The 14,972-nt window shown below is 36.9% G+C and overlaps 2 protein-coding genes across 2 annotated transcripts; both read right to left on the reverse strand.

The window, feature by feature from the left end:
• Nucleotides 1–2,325: 2,325 nt before the first annotated feature.
• LOC122306304 (probable disease resistance protein At5g66900) lies at nt 2,326–4,625 on the reverse strand. The gene is made up of 3 exons (XM_043118738.1): nt 4,474–4,625; nt 3,884–4,095; nt 2,326–3,749 (listed from the first exon to the last, which is right to left on the reverse strand). Exons 1-3 carry the CDS (start codon nt 4,623–4,625, stop codon nt 2,896–2,898), a joined length of 1,218 nt encoding a protein of 405 aa, XP_042974672.1. The 3' UTR covers nt 2,326–2,895.
• Nucleotides 4,626–4,629: 4 nt separating this feature from the next.
• LOC122306296 (probable disease resistance protein At5g66900) lies at nt 4,630–7,455 on the reverse strand. Its single transcript, XM_043118729.1, has 3 exons — nt 6,282–7,455; nt 5,305–5,705; nt 4,630–4,852 (listed from the first exon to the last, which is right to left on the reverse strand). The coding sequence occupies exons 1-3, from the start codon at nt 6,925–6,927 to the stop codon at nt 4,637–4,639; spliced, it is 1,263 nt and encodes a 420-aa protein (XP_042974663.1). The 5' UTR covers nt 6,928–7,455; the 3' UTR covers nt 4,630–4,636.
• Nucleotides 7,456–14,972: the final 7,517 nt, after the last annotated feature.

Consider the following 14,972-nt stretch of genomic DNA (forward strand, 5'->3'; position numbering starts at 1 on the left):
TATTCTCTTGGAAACAACGTTTCTTTGAGATATTGAATGAAAAATTAAATTGGTGCAGAGAACCTGTCTAGTAAAATATATAATTTAGTTTGAAAAGGAAACAAAATCAGAGGATGGGAAACTCGTCTCTTTGTTTTTCCCAGGAAAATCCAAATTTTATGCAGCAAAATTTACTTATCATTTTTCGCCCCACATATTAATATATAATTTCTTATTTTTATTATTCTATTTAAACATATATATTTACACATCAATACATGTGTATTTAAATAAAATTATAAAAATAAAAAATTACATATTGATAAGTAAAAATGACAAATTATAAATATAAAAAATGATAAGTAAAAATTTTTCTTTATCAGAAAGCAATCCCTTTCACTCCATGGGAGAGTTCTTGTACTTGTGAGAGTGCCAACAAAAACTCTACAAAATAAAGCGATATTATGTTGGATAGGAGGATGGTATTAAGTAAGAGTCTCGTCTTGTATAATTAAATTAGATCAAATTTTTTCTAAATTGATAATTTTTTAATAAAGATTAAGTCGATTATTAGTTGGAAATGTGATATAAAATTCTAATTACTAATTTATTTTACAAAAGGATATGAATTATTTTTAAATAAAAAATATAAAAATTAAATTTAAAATTATTTTATTTTAAAAAAAAAATCTCGCTCAAAATTCCTACCTTAGGCCGTACAACACATTGAGCCGGCCCTGCATTTTCGTTGTGGCGATAGATGAGACGGGCGGAAAATATAAAACAAAAGCAATAAGAGAAAGGAAATATATAGATGCCTCTTCGCAGAAAAAGAAAAAAAAAAAAACAATTCTCTGCGATTGGACGTGCCTGTGAATCTCATCACTCTACCTCGTCCTATCCAAGTTTGATCGCATTGACTTCGTCCCCTTGATATTCGACTTAGAAACGAAGCAACGCATCTATCATAGATATTTTGTTCAAGTTGTTGGTCAATATAAAAGTTATGCAAGATGCTTGAAAAATAGAGTTTTAAAAACTCAGTTTGAATCTTCAGTACCGTTTGTTGGAATATAATACACATGTGAATGTTTAGTTATTAGAACAGGAGATGTCCTGTTAACGATGCACAGGAGGTAAGCCGAACCCCTTTGTAAAATGCAAAGGAACCATCTACCGATGCACCCACTTTGAGTAGACTTTACTACTATTATTATTATTATTATATCAATATTTTTTTTATCTATTTTTTCTTATTTTATATTACAATTTACTATTATTTAATATTTTATTATTACTTTTTTACTATTTATAGAATATTTGAGATCATAGAATTTTTACTTTTTTTCTACTATTAACGCCAGTCAACTGTACAATATTATTAAAAAATGTTTTCCTAATCACTAAGTAAAAACAAAAATTAAACAATAAAATAAAAATTCCAGCGGCAGCACCAAGTGCTAAGAACCATGGTGAGAGTGTCATTTCCCATCTCATAATTTATGATGAGTAATTATATCATTCTTCTTATATATATATTTTTTAAAATTCTCTTTTAAACACAAGGTATTGATTTTTGCGAGTCATTTAAAAAAAATAAAATTCTAATACTACTCTTAGAATCTAAAATGAAAATATTAATATTTTTTATAAAGTAACGCCACCACAGTGGTTGACAATAAAATGGATTCAATATATTATTCAATTTATGGAAATTATATTTGATCACAAATCAATTTAATAAAAATAAATTCTTAAATTAACGTGATTGACGTAATTTGTAAATATATTTTTACTATAAAATAAATTTATTATTTTAAATAAAATTACGTTAATTTATTAATTTATTTTTATAAAATCTTTTTTGTGACTACAGCATTTCTTAACTTCTATTGTATCGAGCATTGTGCTTAACTTATACTCTTATCTCCAGCATAGCATCGTTGTTTCGAAAATTATACATCTTGGAACTACCTTCATTCCTCTATGGCATAGAACAGAGCTTAGTAGCCGTTTATTGCATTCAAATCCTCATTATTTGTGAGATCAAATTAATTGTATTGTTCAGACTTCAGAGTAAATAAGAATGCATATTTCTGCAAGAGAAGATCAAAATCATTTGCAGCTTGTAATTCATGTGTTATGGACACTTTTTTTTTTTTAATTTTTAATTTTTAAGAAGAGACGAGTTCACATGTCCAAAAGTAGCCCCTCCCAATTTTATTAAAAATGAGAAATGATATTTGTAGTCGTGATTGTGCAAGCGGCGCACAGTCTTTTTGAAAAAAGTGAATTGATTTAGGACTCACATGAAAAAAAAAACTAACTTTTTAATTGTAAACCTCACTTTTTTTCAAAGTGATTGCTTGTCGTTTGCACACTCCACGACTATATGTAGCATTACTCATTAAAATTACCCTCACTTATGGTGGAGGTATACTGTGGAAAGAGACATAACACATGGGATTTACACACAGAGCACTAAAAAACATCCCCCATGTATCTTAAAAACCAGAATAGAAAAAACTAAATACCCTCCAACAACAAACCATACCAGGCAAATAACGAAAAACCACAACCCTCAAACAAAACACAGAATTAAAGCCATAAAGAAGGGAGGCCTATTTTATCCAGTTGAACCATTCCTCTTTCAACCTGCGGTAATCTGTCACCTTCTCCATATACTTTCTTGGTACCAGCCTCACCATCCCGAGCAAGTGTATCAGCAACTTGGTTGCCTTCACAAAAAATATGAGAAACTGTGAACCTCATTTCCGTCGATATGGTGATAATATTATTGACAAACGCATGCATTTACAAAACCAACTTATTCTTCAAGACTGACTTTGAAACAGTGTGCTCACACACAGCCTAGCAGGAATAGGATCGAAACTCTGGCTTTCTTGGAAACCATTCTCAGATATGATTACGAAGCCATTTCAAGTTGATATCTTTTTCCGCCACTTTTATCTGTGGACGGGAGTGGTGGGCGGGAAACTCCTTGATTATAGACTCCCATCGTTTGGCCATCCCTTCATCACATTCCACAAGTTTCAAGTGCTCAAGATCCAGAATTGATGGTGGCAACTGATTACGCAATGCCAAGCACCCTCTCATATGGAACTCTTTCATATTACACAACTTGCCAATGTGCTTTGGCAACTTGCTAATGCTTAGGCAGTCGGAGATGTCAAGAACGACCAAGTTATGGAGGCTTTCAGTTGACTCTGGTAACTCCAACAACTCAGTACATGACCTAAGCCTTAGCACTTCTAAATTCCTCAGCTTTCCTAACCCCTCTGGCAATTTAGACAGCTTATGACAATTGGTGATGTTGAGTTTCTTAAGGCTGATAATATCAAAGATCCCAGCAGGCAATTCCACCAGATTAATGCAGTAGTCAATGTTTATCTCCCTTAAATTTGGCAGTGCATCTGAAATCTGGATACTGCAAGTCCTAAATGCATGACCAATATGACACATAAACAGGGATATCTTCTCCAATTTCCTTGATAGTGATAGAGTCTTGCAAATGGAAGGAATTGAAACCTTCTCCAATCTGATTCTCTTTAGATTGGGTACAAACCCAAGTAGCTGAAAGTTACCTAATTCAACAGGAAAAGAACCATAATTGGTAACTATAAGAACCTTTAGTTCCTCCATTTTCTCCACAAACTCAGGCAGGGTGTAATTCTCTGATCGAAAATTCAGAACTAGAACCTTAACTTCAGGTGGTTGAATCTTACACCAACTTGATGAGAAATTTTCATCTGCAAACAACATCCTATACGTTGTGATAGGGAACAAAAAATGCCCTGAAAATTAAAGAAAAAAAAAAGATTCTGCCAAACAAGACTGTGTTCATGTGTGTGGGAGCGTTTAAGAGTGAGAAAAATGAACTGACCAGCTGAGATAGACAATAGGTGGGAGCTGATATGTTGCTGCTTCTGTTCAGTCCACCACTTGGGAAGATTGTTTCCACTAATGTCCAAAATCAATTTTTTCGTCTTTTCTATTGGCTCCTGTCTGCACTGATGGATAGCTAGCTCTCTAAGAAGATCATGTTGTAAGACAAAGTCTTCAGTGTAGTATCTGCCAACCTCATGTGCATCTCTCCTGGTAAATAAGAAATAGATGATTAGAAGATATTCAAGTTCTTCAGTCTTCAGACAAGAAAATATAAGTTCCACGACTAAAAATATTGGAGAGAAGTTAACAATATGAGATTGTGTAACGGGATGAATTGGATAAGGGTAAATCCCTCATTAGTTCCTATTGGAACAACTTTTCTTTTCTTGAGTTTCTTTCTTGTAATAGGCTTTCCTTTTTTACCTCTTATTAACACAACTTCAAAGTTTATCTAACTGTGAGAAATTAGAATATATTGATCATGTATATACAGCATCTTGGAACTAGCAACTAGCAACTAGGAGTGAAGACTGAAGAAATCAGGTCCCAAGAAAATCATAGGACAAATATAAAAAGCCAGCATACCTTGTGACCACAAGACTAGCCAAATTCCGGGAACTGATTTCATGAAGTTTGTCGATGGAGCCAACTTCATCTAGCTCATATAATTCTTCCCACATATCAATGAGTGAACCAACACGGATTCTTTGGTCTTGTGGGAATGAACCTAAGTCCATGAAACACTCCTTCATGATGACCTCATGCTTGGCCTGACATCCTTATCTGAGAATTCTAGACTGCTTTGGAGACGTTTAAGCAGATCATCTTCCGGCACAGAATCAAGAATAGAATCACCAGAAGTCCAGTTCCGCATTCTGTTTTCCCAGGTTGCTGCAGACACACCACGGAGAGAACTACCAATCACTTCCAGGGCCAGTGGAAACCCCCCACAGAATTTCACTATCTGCGTTTCAAGGCCACAAAAAAGGAAGAAATCAGTTATTGGTCGTTTAAAGGGGTAACATTGTCCAAGGCTCTAGGTATCTAAACAACATTAATAATTTAATTGTTTGGACATAAGAAAACATGGTTTGTATCTCTGCGTTTTCTCCATATACAAGTTTTAATGGACAACTGATGCATAAAAAACAAAACAAGTTCCCAGAAAGACATCTACAATTATGCAAACATGATTTTGGTTTATCAAAAAATTGCAATGTACCATTTTCCCTTCAAAAAACCAAATTATGTGAAATTCTAAAAAAAGAAAATAGACTTGCTAATTAAAAATAAAAACGATTTTAAACAATAAACAACATAACATCAATAGTGAGAGTTTGAGGGGGTTTGTGGATTTTACCCTTACAATAATATATATTTCGCATTTCAAACAAATATCCATAGTGACAAAAATACCTTTTTGACAGTATCATCATCCGGAATGTAAGAGTTACCATCTTGCAGAATTGCTGAGTGGCGAAAAAGTTTTGTTGCATCCTCATCACTTAAAGGTTCTAACTTATATTTACAGCTAAACCTTGGAAATGCAGTTCTTGAAGTTACTAGAATCTTAGAACCTGTCATATGGGACTTAAACTTCTCAAGGAGGGATTCTGATCCAGACCAGACATCATCCAGGATCAACAATATAGGATTTTGTTGCTTAATTCGATTCAGCAGTTGCTTCAGATGGTTTATTGCATCTTCATCACTTTGAAACTCAGGAACTCGAACACCCTTATGGCAAAAAACCCTTCGTATAATGTCCTTCAGGTTTGGAGTTTTTGTAATTATGACAAAGAAAATCTCATATTTGCCTAGCCAAACACAATGTGGTAAGAAATCTGCCTGTGAAGTACGTGTAATGTCTTATAACATTTCTACGCAAGAACATAGATAATGGCAAGCCATATGAATCAAATTACCAACACAATCCCAGCAAAGGATAAAAATATGAGCAAAAAAGCAACTTTCTAAGACAGTGCCACCAATTATCGCAATATGACCATTGTTTCTTCCATTCTCTGGTTTCTTTACTCTTCCAAGGCCATAATTTCGAAGTACTGTGATATGTTCAAGAGATTTCTATTCTGCTAAGACTGTTCAAAGGGTAAACCAAAAGAAAGAAAGAAACCAACATAGTTGCAGCCTAGCATTTTTACCTAATGAGACAGATTTGGTCATAACAACACTTGAACGAATCCTCATGTGTGAATGCAATCTGTTCATTTCATTGGCAAATATCTAATGGTTATTGTCACACTGAAGGTTGCACTTGTTGATAATAAGCAAATAGTTTTGGAAATTAAAAAATATATTCAAAAACCTTTTTTTATTTTCCACACACGACACGTTAAGCAAGTAACAATCCAAAAGAAATTGAGATGAAGTACCTTTGATGTCCTCATCCTGACAGAGCATTTTAACCAATGTGGTCTTCCCACATCCTCCGGGAGCAGTCAACACCAGCATCACTACCTCTTCTTTCAGCAGCTCCATCTTCAATTCCTTCAAAGACACATCCAACCCAATAGTAAAATCAGGGGGTTCAGGAACCGCACATGACGGCAACACACCATTTATCCCAGCCGAATTCCTCTGCGCAGAAAGATCATCCACCCTCCTCAAAATCTCCATCTGAATCCTAAAACCCAATGCTTGTATATCAATCTGGAAGAACCTGCAAAGGGCCTCGTCCAAACTGCGAAGCTTGTTCGCATAAGAAGCGTATCTGATCATCGCGAGGGGTTTCCCCCGTGTAAGGTTCGAGCACTCACTTACGAGCTTCTTGCCCTTGTTCATTTGTTGGATCAGGTCCTCTGTTTCCTTCTCTGACCGACCCATTAATTCTCTGTTTAATCGTTCTATATCTTTAACCAGTGAATCTAACAGATCTAGCGTGGTTTTCAGATGTTGGAGAATGGATTTGAATGCAAGGGTTTTGCTTATCACACCCTCAACCATTGAATACAACTCAGCAAATGCCTCTCCAAATGCTGCTCCCAGGGCAGCCGATCCGACAAACGCCGCTACTGCCATAACTTTGCTTCGCCAACCAATCCAAAGCTCCAATACGTGAAAATTAAGACAAGAGCTCAAAGATAATAATCAACCTACCCAGAGTCATTGGAAACTCTGAAATAAAGACACGCAACACTCAACCTTGCCAACCGCGGAGCAATTTATAATTAAGTTTTCCTGCGATTGAGCAAGCATGTGAATCTCACGCCATGAAAGTTTGAAACTCCATCGAACTCATCGAATACAAATCGAGTGGACTTGTTCGTCTTAGTATACGATTGATTGCGTAGCAGCAAAAAGCTAGAGGGATCGAATAATTCCTTTCTCAGCCATTTTGGAGTGGATTCAAACATAGAGTGATGGAATGACCACTACAAAACGCCATGAGGCATTAAGTTTTGAGCACGTCGACGTCGTCTAAAAGCCGACCGATGTTTGAGTGACTTGATATAAAGCTCAAGCTCGGCATTTATGTGAAATCTCAACGTCCCTCTGTCCTGGGGGGCACAAGAATGCCTATCCAGGAAAAGGAAAGTAAGAGAAATTACCCTCTTCGTGGAAAAAGGGGTAGAAGAAATTGTAATGCAATGCCATGAAACTCCTAGTTGGCCCCCACCTGGATAAAAGCAAGGTAAGAGGTTGTTTCTTTACTCTCAGCAGAAGACGCGAGAAATTAGCCTCTTCGTGGAAAAAGGGGTAGAAGAAATTGTAATGCAATGCCATGAAACTCCTAGTTGCCCCCACCTGGATAAAAGCAAGGTAAGAGGTTGTTTCTTTACTCTCAGAAGAAGACGCGTTATGTAAATTATAGATCATGTTGTCGTCTTCGACAAAGAAGAAAATTGAGATATTTTATTGGGATAGAGCAACGATACAAATGATTTTATAAAGATGCCTATTATTTAAAATATAGTTATATAAAAAGATTGTAAAAACAGTCTGTATAAAAAAATTACAAATGATCTGATTACCATAGAGTGGCTGCGGATGGGGGCAGAGAGAGGATGAATCTACATAATTTAACAGATTCATTTATTTTTCTGTTTTATTCTAAGGATGTGTTAAAAATAAAAGGGGTTATGTTTATTGGTTTTGTAAGCTAACAATTCATAAACAAAATAAACACAAAAGATGTTCCTCTTTTCACCATTTATGTTTGATAATGGCTTCCGATACAATGATTTTTTTCTTCACATTCTCCATGCTCGGACCAAACATCCTACACCATCGATTGTATTTTTTTCCAAACCATACAAGTTCAAATCAAATCCGTTTCAATCATTTTTTAGGGCTGTTTATCCAGGTTCCGACCAAGGAACCCGGGTATATTCAGACCGGAACCCGAATTTTAAACTTGGACTAAAACCCAGACCAGGTTAGCCCGGATCAGATACTCTTAAGGATGTATTAAAAATAAAAGGAGTTATGCGTATTGGTTTTGTAAGCTAACAATTCATGAACCAAAAAAAAAAAAAACACAAAAGATGTTTCTCTTTTCACCGTTTATGTTTGATAATGGCTTCCAACACAATGGTTTCTTTCTTCACATCCTCCATGCTCGGACCAAACATCCTTCACCATCGATCTTATTTTTTCCAAACCATACAAGTTCGAATCAGATCCGTTTCAACCGCTTTCTACCAATTGACAAAAGACAAAAAAATGAAAATAAAAGAATTCATGGATGTTATTGGCAACTCTTAATTTCTTTTTCACGATCTCTCCTACATATTTGTATGGCCTCTCACATTCTCTTCAAAACTAATAATTAATAACTTTCGAGGAGGCAGGAGGGATTGTAAATTTCTTTACAATTCATAATTTATTTAGATAATTGACTTATAGATTTATTTATTAATTAAAACTTCTGATTACTTCATATTGGACACTGATATTTATTGAAAAATCCAATCAAATATGAATGAAATGCTTGGACTCTGCATTACATTTTTATTCTTTGGGTTGGTTTTTTTTTTAATTTTAAATTTTCATAAAGGAAGATGAAAAAACATCTTGAATTTTCATTTAAGAAAAATTAAAAAATTCTGAAAAAGAAAATTTATTGATAATTAATATTGTCAAAATCATTCGCAATTCATACGGACATTATTTTATTAAACCAGATGATGATATGTAAATCACTCACAACATTAATACACTAAACAAAAATATTGCAATATATTGGTGGTGCCTCTACAAAACTAACTTATGGTACAAGACTGAATTCATGCAACACAAAACATAAATAAATTCAGCAGGTGCTCAAACATGGATAATGATCCACCTATGACTCTTTACGGCTATGAGTGTAGGGAGGAGGAGGGTGTTCAACATCGCGCATCCCCTGTGCTGTTGTTTCAAGTTTAGATCAGAGATCTATTGTGAGGCACTAAGGAAAATGGATCTCCACAAGTATTTCCAGGTTGGTTATTTGTTTCAAATTCAAAATTCCTTTCTCTGTGGAGAAAAGCAGTGAGTTGGCACACCTTTATATGCATTGTTCAGCAGGATATGCAACGTGATGTCTCTCTTTGGCATTCTAAATGGTAAATTCAACTCTGGTCTGTTTTCAGGATATGTAGTTGCTTGCAGTTGCTTGCTTTATGCTCATCTGTTTTTCTGCCATTTGATACGATGAAACTGCATGCTATTGGGAAACCATTTTTCTCTACAAAATAGGGCTGCATTTTTGTTGTGATTCTGTTTGTAAAGAAATTCCAGTAAAACATAAAAAATTTTGACAAAAAGTTGATGAGAAAATTTCAGTGGAAATATTATATGCTGCTATCATGATAAAAGATGCATGAAAAGTTAGATTGAAATAGATTTTATTTGAAAAGTTAGATTAAGATAAATTTTATTGGATCAGGAATTATATTAGATTGCACTAAATGGTAACTTCCCGTACAGTCACTAAAGTAATGGTGGACATTATGCACTCCCAGCTAATTGTCATCTTTTTGGAGTTGCAGGCAATCGTGACTGAAGAAGATGGTATGGCATCAATAGCTCATAGGTTTCTTTCTGCGGCTGTGAAGGTAAAGTTTGCAAGACATGATTAAAATCTATTCACTCCCAGCTTTCGAGTTCAGCCTTTCTTAATTTTCTTAACCTTTTTTCTTGCCTTATATTTTCTCCGAAACCTGAAATGGCTAATCTGGAGTCATTTAATTACAACTTAAACTGTAAATGATTATACAAGGAAACTTTTATTTTCTTAAATTTAAAATTTGGATTTTGATGCTGGATCTCGTTTTTCCTCTTCATAACTCAAAGTTTATTGTAAGTGAAAGTGGCCTGCCATATGCACGATTATAGAATATAACATGATGCTTTCTGAGACATGAATAAAACTTCTTGATTACCAATTCAAAAAAAATAAAAAAAACATGATGCTTCCTGAGACATGTTTTGTGTGAGATGCTTGTGCTCTTTGCAGTAGGACCGGAAACCATTGAAGTGTGTGGTGTTTGAGGATGACCCAAGGGGTGTTTGAGGACGACCCAAGTGGTGTAATTGTTTTAATACAGGTAAAACAGTCGAATTGTTCACTACACATAGAATGATTCCAAGACAAAACAAAGATGATGTCAAGAGAGTCTGCCTTGTTCATAGAATTTACATCCAATATGGATGCAATATGATGTGTAACTATAATTTCAAGTTGTAACAAAGACTAAGTCGAGTTCAGCAATAGTCTCCTCTCTTGTTCTCTCTGAGGAAATAGAGGTGGTGTGTGGGGTCCACTAGAGATTCTAATGGAATTGAGTAGTGGGAAGGCACTGAGGCTACGACATGGGGTGGTGTGGAAGGTAAAAAACAGTTGCTGAGAGAAGGAAAACTTTCTCGATGACAACTTATTGAATTTTATAGTGGTTCCAGGTGGGAGAGATGAACGAGATAGAGGAGCGATGGGAGAAATTACGGTTAACAGAGGAAGAAGCTTGCGACATTGTGTTGGGGGATGAAGTTTCAGAAGACCTGTGGTATAAAGCTAAATGCAGTGTAGTGGAAAAAATATGGATGGAATGAAAGTTGAGTCCTGTGGTGATTGAGAGCACAATGGGGAAGGTCTGGCACATTAACCAGAAAGCAAAGTTCCAAGAAGTGGGGGTGAATATCTTTGTTATCAAGTTTGCAAATGAAGTTGATAAAACGGAGTCATGGATGGTAGACCATGGCTCTTTGACAACTACATGTTTGTTTTAATGCCATTCAATGGCTACATTCCACCTCAAAGGATGGATTTCACGAAGGAAAGGATGTGGGTTCAATGCTAGAGTTGCCTCTAGCATGTATGAACAATGAGGAAGGAAAACGAATTGGCAACACAATAGGTGAGGTGATTGAGGTGGAGACTCAGGTTGGTGGCAGTGGCTGGGGTTGTTTTCTCAGGGTATTCTTGCAATTAATCTATCAAAACCCATCTCAGTTAAGGGTATTAAATACTGGGTAATCCTAAGGTACGAAAGATTCCTCATCTATGTTTTAATTGCAGTTGTATTGTTCATAGTAAGGGTCCCTGTGAGAAAAAAACTAGTGCTGAAGGGGACCAGTTTGGGGTTTGGATTAGGGCTGGTATGAGGGTAGGGGTCTCAAAACCAACTCGAGTGAAGGCAAAAAAGGAGGGCAAGGGTAGTTAGGTTTTGGAGTTAGATGAGTTACTTTCTGATAGTAATACAAATGAGGAGAGGAAGGAGAGGGGGGAGTTTGTTGAATTACAATAAGAGAGGGCCAAGAATATGCAATGTGCAATATGCAGAAGGGAGGGGCCAAGAATAAGGTAGTTGAATTACAAGAAGTAAGTGATGGGAATGATGAGGGACTAACTGAGGTGATTGTTAAGGAGGCTGAGGTGTTAGCTATTGAAGAACACAATGTAGAAAAGCTCGTTGCAAAGGTGAGTGGCAAAGGGAGGGGGTCGTGGAAAAGGAAAGCAAGGGGGGTGATTTAGGAAGGAAAAAAATGAAATAAGCATTCAGGAGAGAAAAAGAAAATGCAATAAAGAGAAAAATGGGAGAGGGAAAAAAGTGAGGAAAAATGATTTAAGGATGAAAGGGGAGGGGGAAGAAGTTTCAAAAAAGGAGGTGGAGGCTGCAAAGCAGCCCCACCAATTTCAATGCAAAAACTTAGTTGGAACTGCCAAGGGCTTGGGAACCCGTGAACAGTTCAAGACCTTTACCAATTGGTGAATAAGCCTAACATAGTTTTCTTAACAGAAACTAAGATGAATAATAGAAAAGCAGAAAATGTAAAGAGAAGGTTGAAATGGGAATGTTGTTTTGTAGTGGAACCTTTGGGAAGAAAGGGTGGATTGATTATGCTTTGGGATCATATGGTCATAGCTGAAGTGGCAAATTATTCCCCAGGACAGATAAGCCTATGGATTACAAATGAGAAAGGGCAGGACAAATGGTTATTGACTGGGTATTATGGAGAACTTGATGGTAGTAAGAGAGTTGCTTCTTGGAGGTTCTTTTCCTCTCTTAAACCTGCTGTGAATACAGGTTGGGGAGTGATTAGTGATTTTAATGAGGTGGTCTCACATGATGAAAAGATGGGAGGAAGGCAAAAACAGGAAAATCAAATGGCAACATTTAGAGATGCTTTGGAGGATGGTGGGTTGTATGATTTGGGATGGAGATGTGACAAGTTCACTTGGAGCAATAAGCATGAAGATGAGACTTTCACTAAAGAAAGACTCGATAGGTCTGTGGTTAATGCAAAATGGAAGAATCTATTCCAGGAAAGCTGGGTAGAGGTTATGAAGAATCTATTCCAGAGGCACAACAATTAGTATCAGAGCTTTGGTTCGCGCTGTCCAGAAATCAAGTTGATCAAAATCAACTTTTGACAACTCCAGGGTGTTCCTCGCGTCAAGATGAATCCGTTGCTGCAAACGGAATCGAAAATGAAGCTCGGAGCGTGAATCCACGCGCATCTGGAGGTTGAAGACGACTGCAAATCACGCGCCCAGAGGTTGAAAACGCGTGACTCACACGCACCCTACACGCCCTAAAGGTCTTCAGCGCATGTATCTCACTCTCCCACGCGCCTTACGCGCCCAACAGCAGCAGCGCATGTACTCCATGTGCCAACGCGCCCACAGACGATATTGTAGCGCATGCATCTCATGTGCCAGACGATCAGGATCGTCCGTTTTTCCAGATTCTTGTTGGGCTTGATTTAAGTCATTTGGAGTCCGATTTCATCGATCAAATAGTGCTTTCCAACTATTTGGATCATTCCGGACTCATCTGTATGGTTGGAATTTTGAAATGTTGTGTCTAAATTTTCTAAATTCAAATGGAAAGATCTGGAAGAGATAGGAGATCTGAAAATGCTAGTAGCTCTGGGCGTCGGTCCACAGTGTCAAATGCCAAGTTTGAAGTTGAGAAGTTCGATGAAACAAGCAACTTCGGCATGTGGCAGTGTGAAGTCATGGACGTTTTGATCCAACAAGAGTTGGATATTGCTTTGGACGGAAGACCAGATGATATGACTGAAAATGATTGGAGGAAGCTTAATACCCAAGCTTGTATAGTACAATCCGATTATGCCTTACCAAAGAACATAAGTATTTTGTCATGAGAGAGACAAATGCAAAGGAACTTTGATAAAAATTGAAGGATAAGTTCATGAAGAAGAGCATTGAGAGCCGTTTGCACTTGAAGAAAAAGCTCTTCAGATTCCAATTTCGTGAAAGTATTTCAATGTCTAAACATCTGAATAGTTATAACCAAATTCTTGCTAATTTGTTAAACTTGGATGTTGAAATCCAAGATGAAGATAAAGCTTTACTTTTATTAAATTCCTTGCCTGATACATATGAGCATTTAATCACTACTCTACTGTATGAGAAGGAAAATATTAGTTTTGATATGTATCTAGTTCTTTAATTAGCAATGAGTACTGCAGAAAAGATAAGCAGGTACAACTAGATACATCAAGTGAAGTGTTAACAGCAAGAGGGAGACCACAGTCAAGGTATCCTGGAAAGAAGAAAGGTTTTCAATCGAAAACCCGGATTATATCACGTGGTTCATCAATTGGCAGAAAACTCGCCGGAGACGAGTGTTCCTTTTGTCGCAACAAAGGACACTGGAAGAAGGATTGTCCCAAGCTGAAGGGACAACGGTAGAATCAACACACCACAGCCAATGTCATGGACATAGATGAATTCAGATTTTGCCTTGACAAGTTCATCATCCATTTGTCATTCCGATGAATGGATTATGGATTCTGGATGTACCTGTCACATGTGTCCCAATCGGGACTGGTTTACTGACTTCACAAAGATTGAGGGTGGAGCAGTGCTTATGGGCAATGATAGTACCTGTAAGACTCAAGGAATAGGTAGCATTAGGTTAAAGCTGCATGATGGCAACTTCAAGACTCTGATAGAAGTTTGGTACATTCCGGACTTGCAGAAGAATCTCATCTCACTGGGATCTCTGGATTCAAATCGATTCAGAATCACCATTGAAGACAGAACTCTCAAAATACTAATGGGAGTTCGGGTGGCAATGAAGGGTTTGAGGTGAGGAAACTTGTACTTCTTGCAATGAAATACTATTGATCGAAGAGCTTCTACATGCTGTGAGAAGCTAGATGAGACTGATGCCGACACCACCAGTCTTTGGCATATGCGTATGGGACACGTAGGAGAAAAAGCTTTGTAAACACTGGTGAAGCAAGGCTTACTCAAAGGTGCCAAGACTGGTAAACTGTCTTTCTGTGAGCACTATGTATTAGGGAAGCAGAGGCGAATCAAGTTTGGAACTGCTGTACACAATACACAGGGAATACTTGACTATGTACACTCCGATGTTTGGGGACCTACCCAAAAATGCATCTTTGGGAGGTAAGCATTGGTTTGTAACTTTTATGGATGATTATTCTCGTTGTGTGTGGGTATATAAGATGAAGAATAAAGATGAAGTGCTGAAAATCTTCCTTGATTGGAAGAAAATGATTGAGACTTAGACCAGCAGAAAGATCAAGCAGCTCAGATCTGATAATGGAGGTGAGTACACTTCAGACTAGGGGTGTGCTCCGATTCC

The sequence above is a fragment of the Carya illinoinensis genome, chromosome 1, assembly GCF_018687715.1.
Source record: "Carya illinoinensis cultivar Pawnee chromosome 1, C.illinoinensisPawnee_v1, whole genome shotgun sequence".
Taxonomy (NCBI): domain Eukaryota; kingdom Viridiplantae; phylum Streptophyta; class Magnoliopsida; order Fagales; family Juglandaceae; genus Carya; species Carya illinoinensis.

Excerpts from the sequence above, each read along its gene's own strand:
- LOC122306296 (XM_043118729.1), bottom strand. The coding sequence starts at position 6,927 with ATGGCAGTAGCGGCGTTTGTCGGATCGGCTGCCCTGGGAGCAGCATTT. Across the intron at positions 5,706-6,281 it reads TCAGGATGAGGACATCAAAG|GCAAATATGAGATTTTCTTT; the intron begins GTACTTCATCTC and ends GTGTTTGGCTAG. Across the intron at positions 4,853-5,304 it reads ATGATGATACTGTCAAAAAG|ATAGTGAAATTCTGTGGGGG; the intron begins GTATTTTTGTCA and ends CTTGAAACGCAG.
- LOC122306304 (XM_043118738.1), bottom strand. The coding sequence starts at position 4,625 with ATGGACTTAGGTTCATTCCCACAAGACCAAAGAATCCGTGTTGGTTCA. Across the intron at positions 4,096-4,473 it reads GCTAGTCTTGTGGTCACAAG|GAGAGATGCACATGAGGTTG; the intron begins GTATGCTGGCTT and ends CTTATTTACCAG. Across the intron at positions 3,750-3,883 it reads CCTATTGTCTATCTCAGCTG|ATGAAAATTTCTCATCAAGT; the intron begins GTCAGTTCATTT and ends TGTTGTTTGCAG.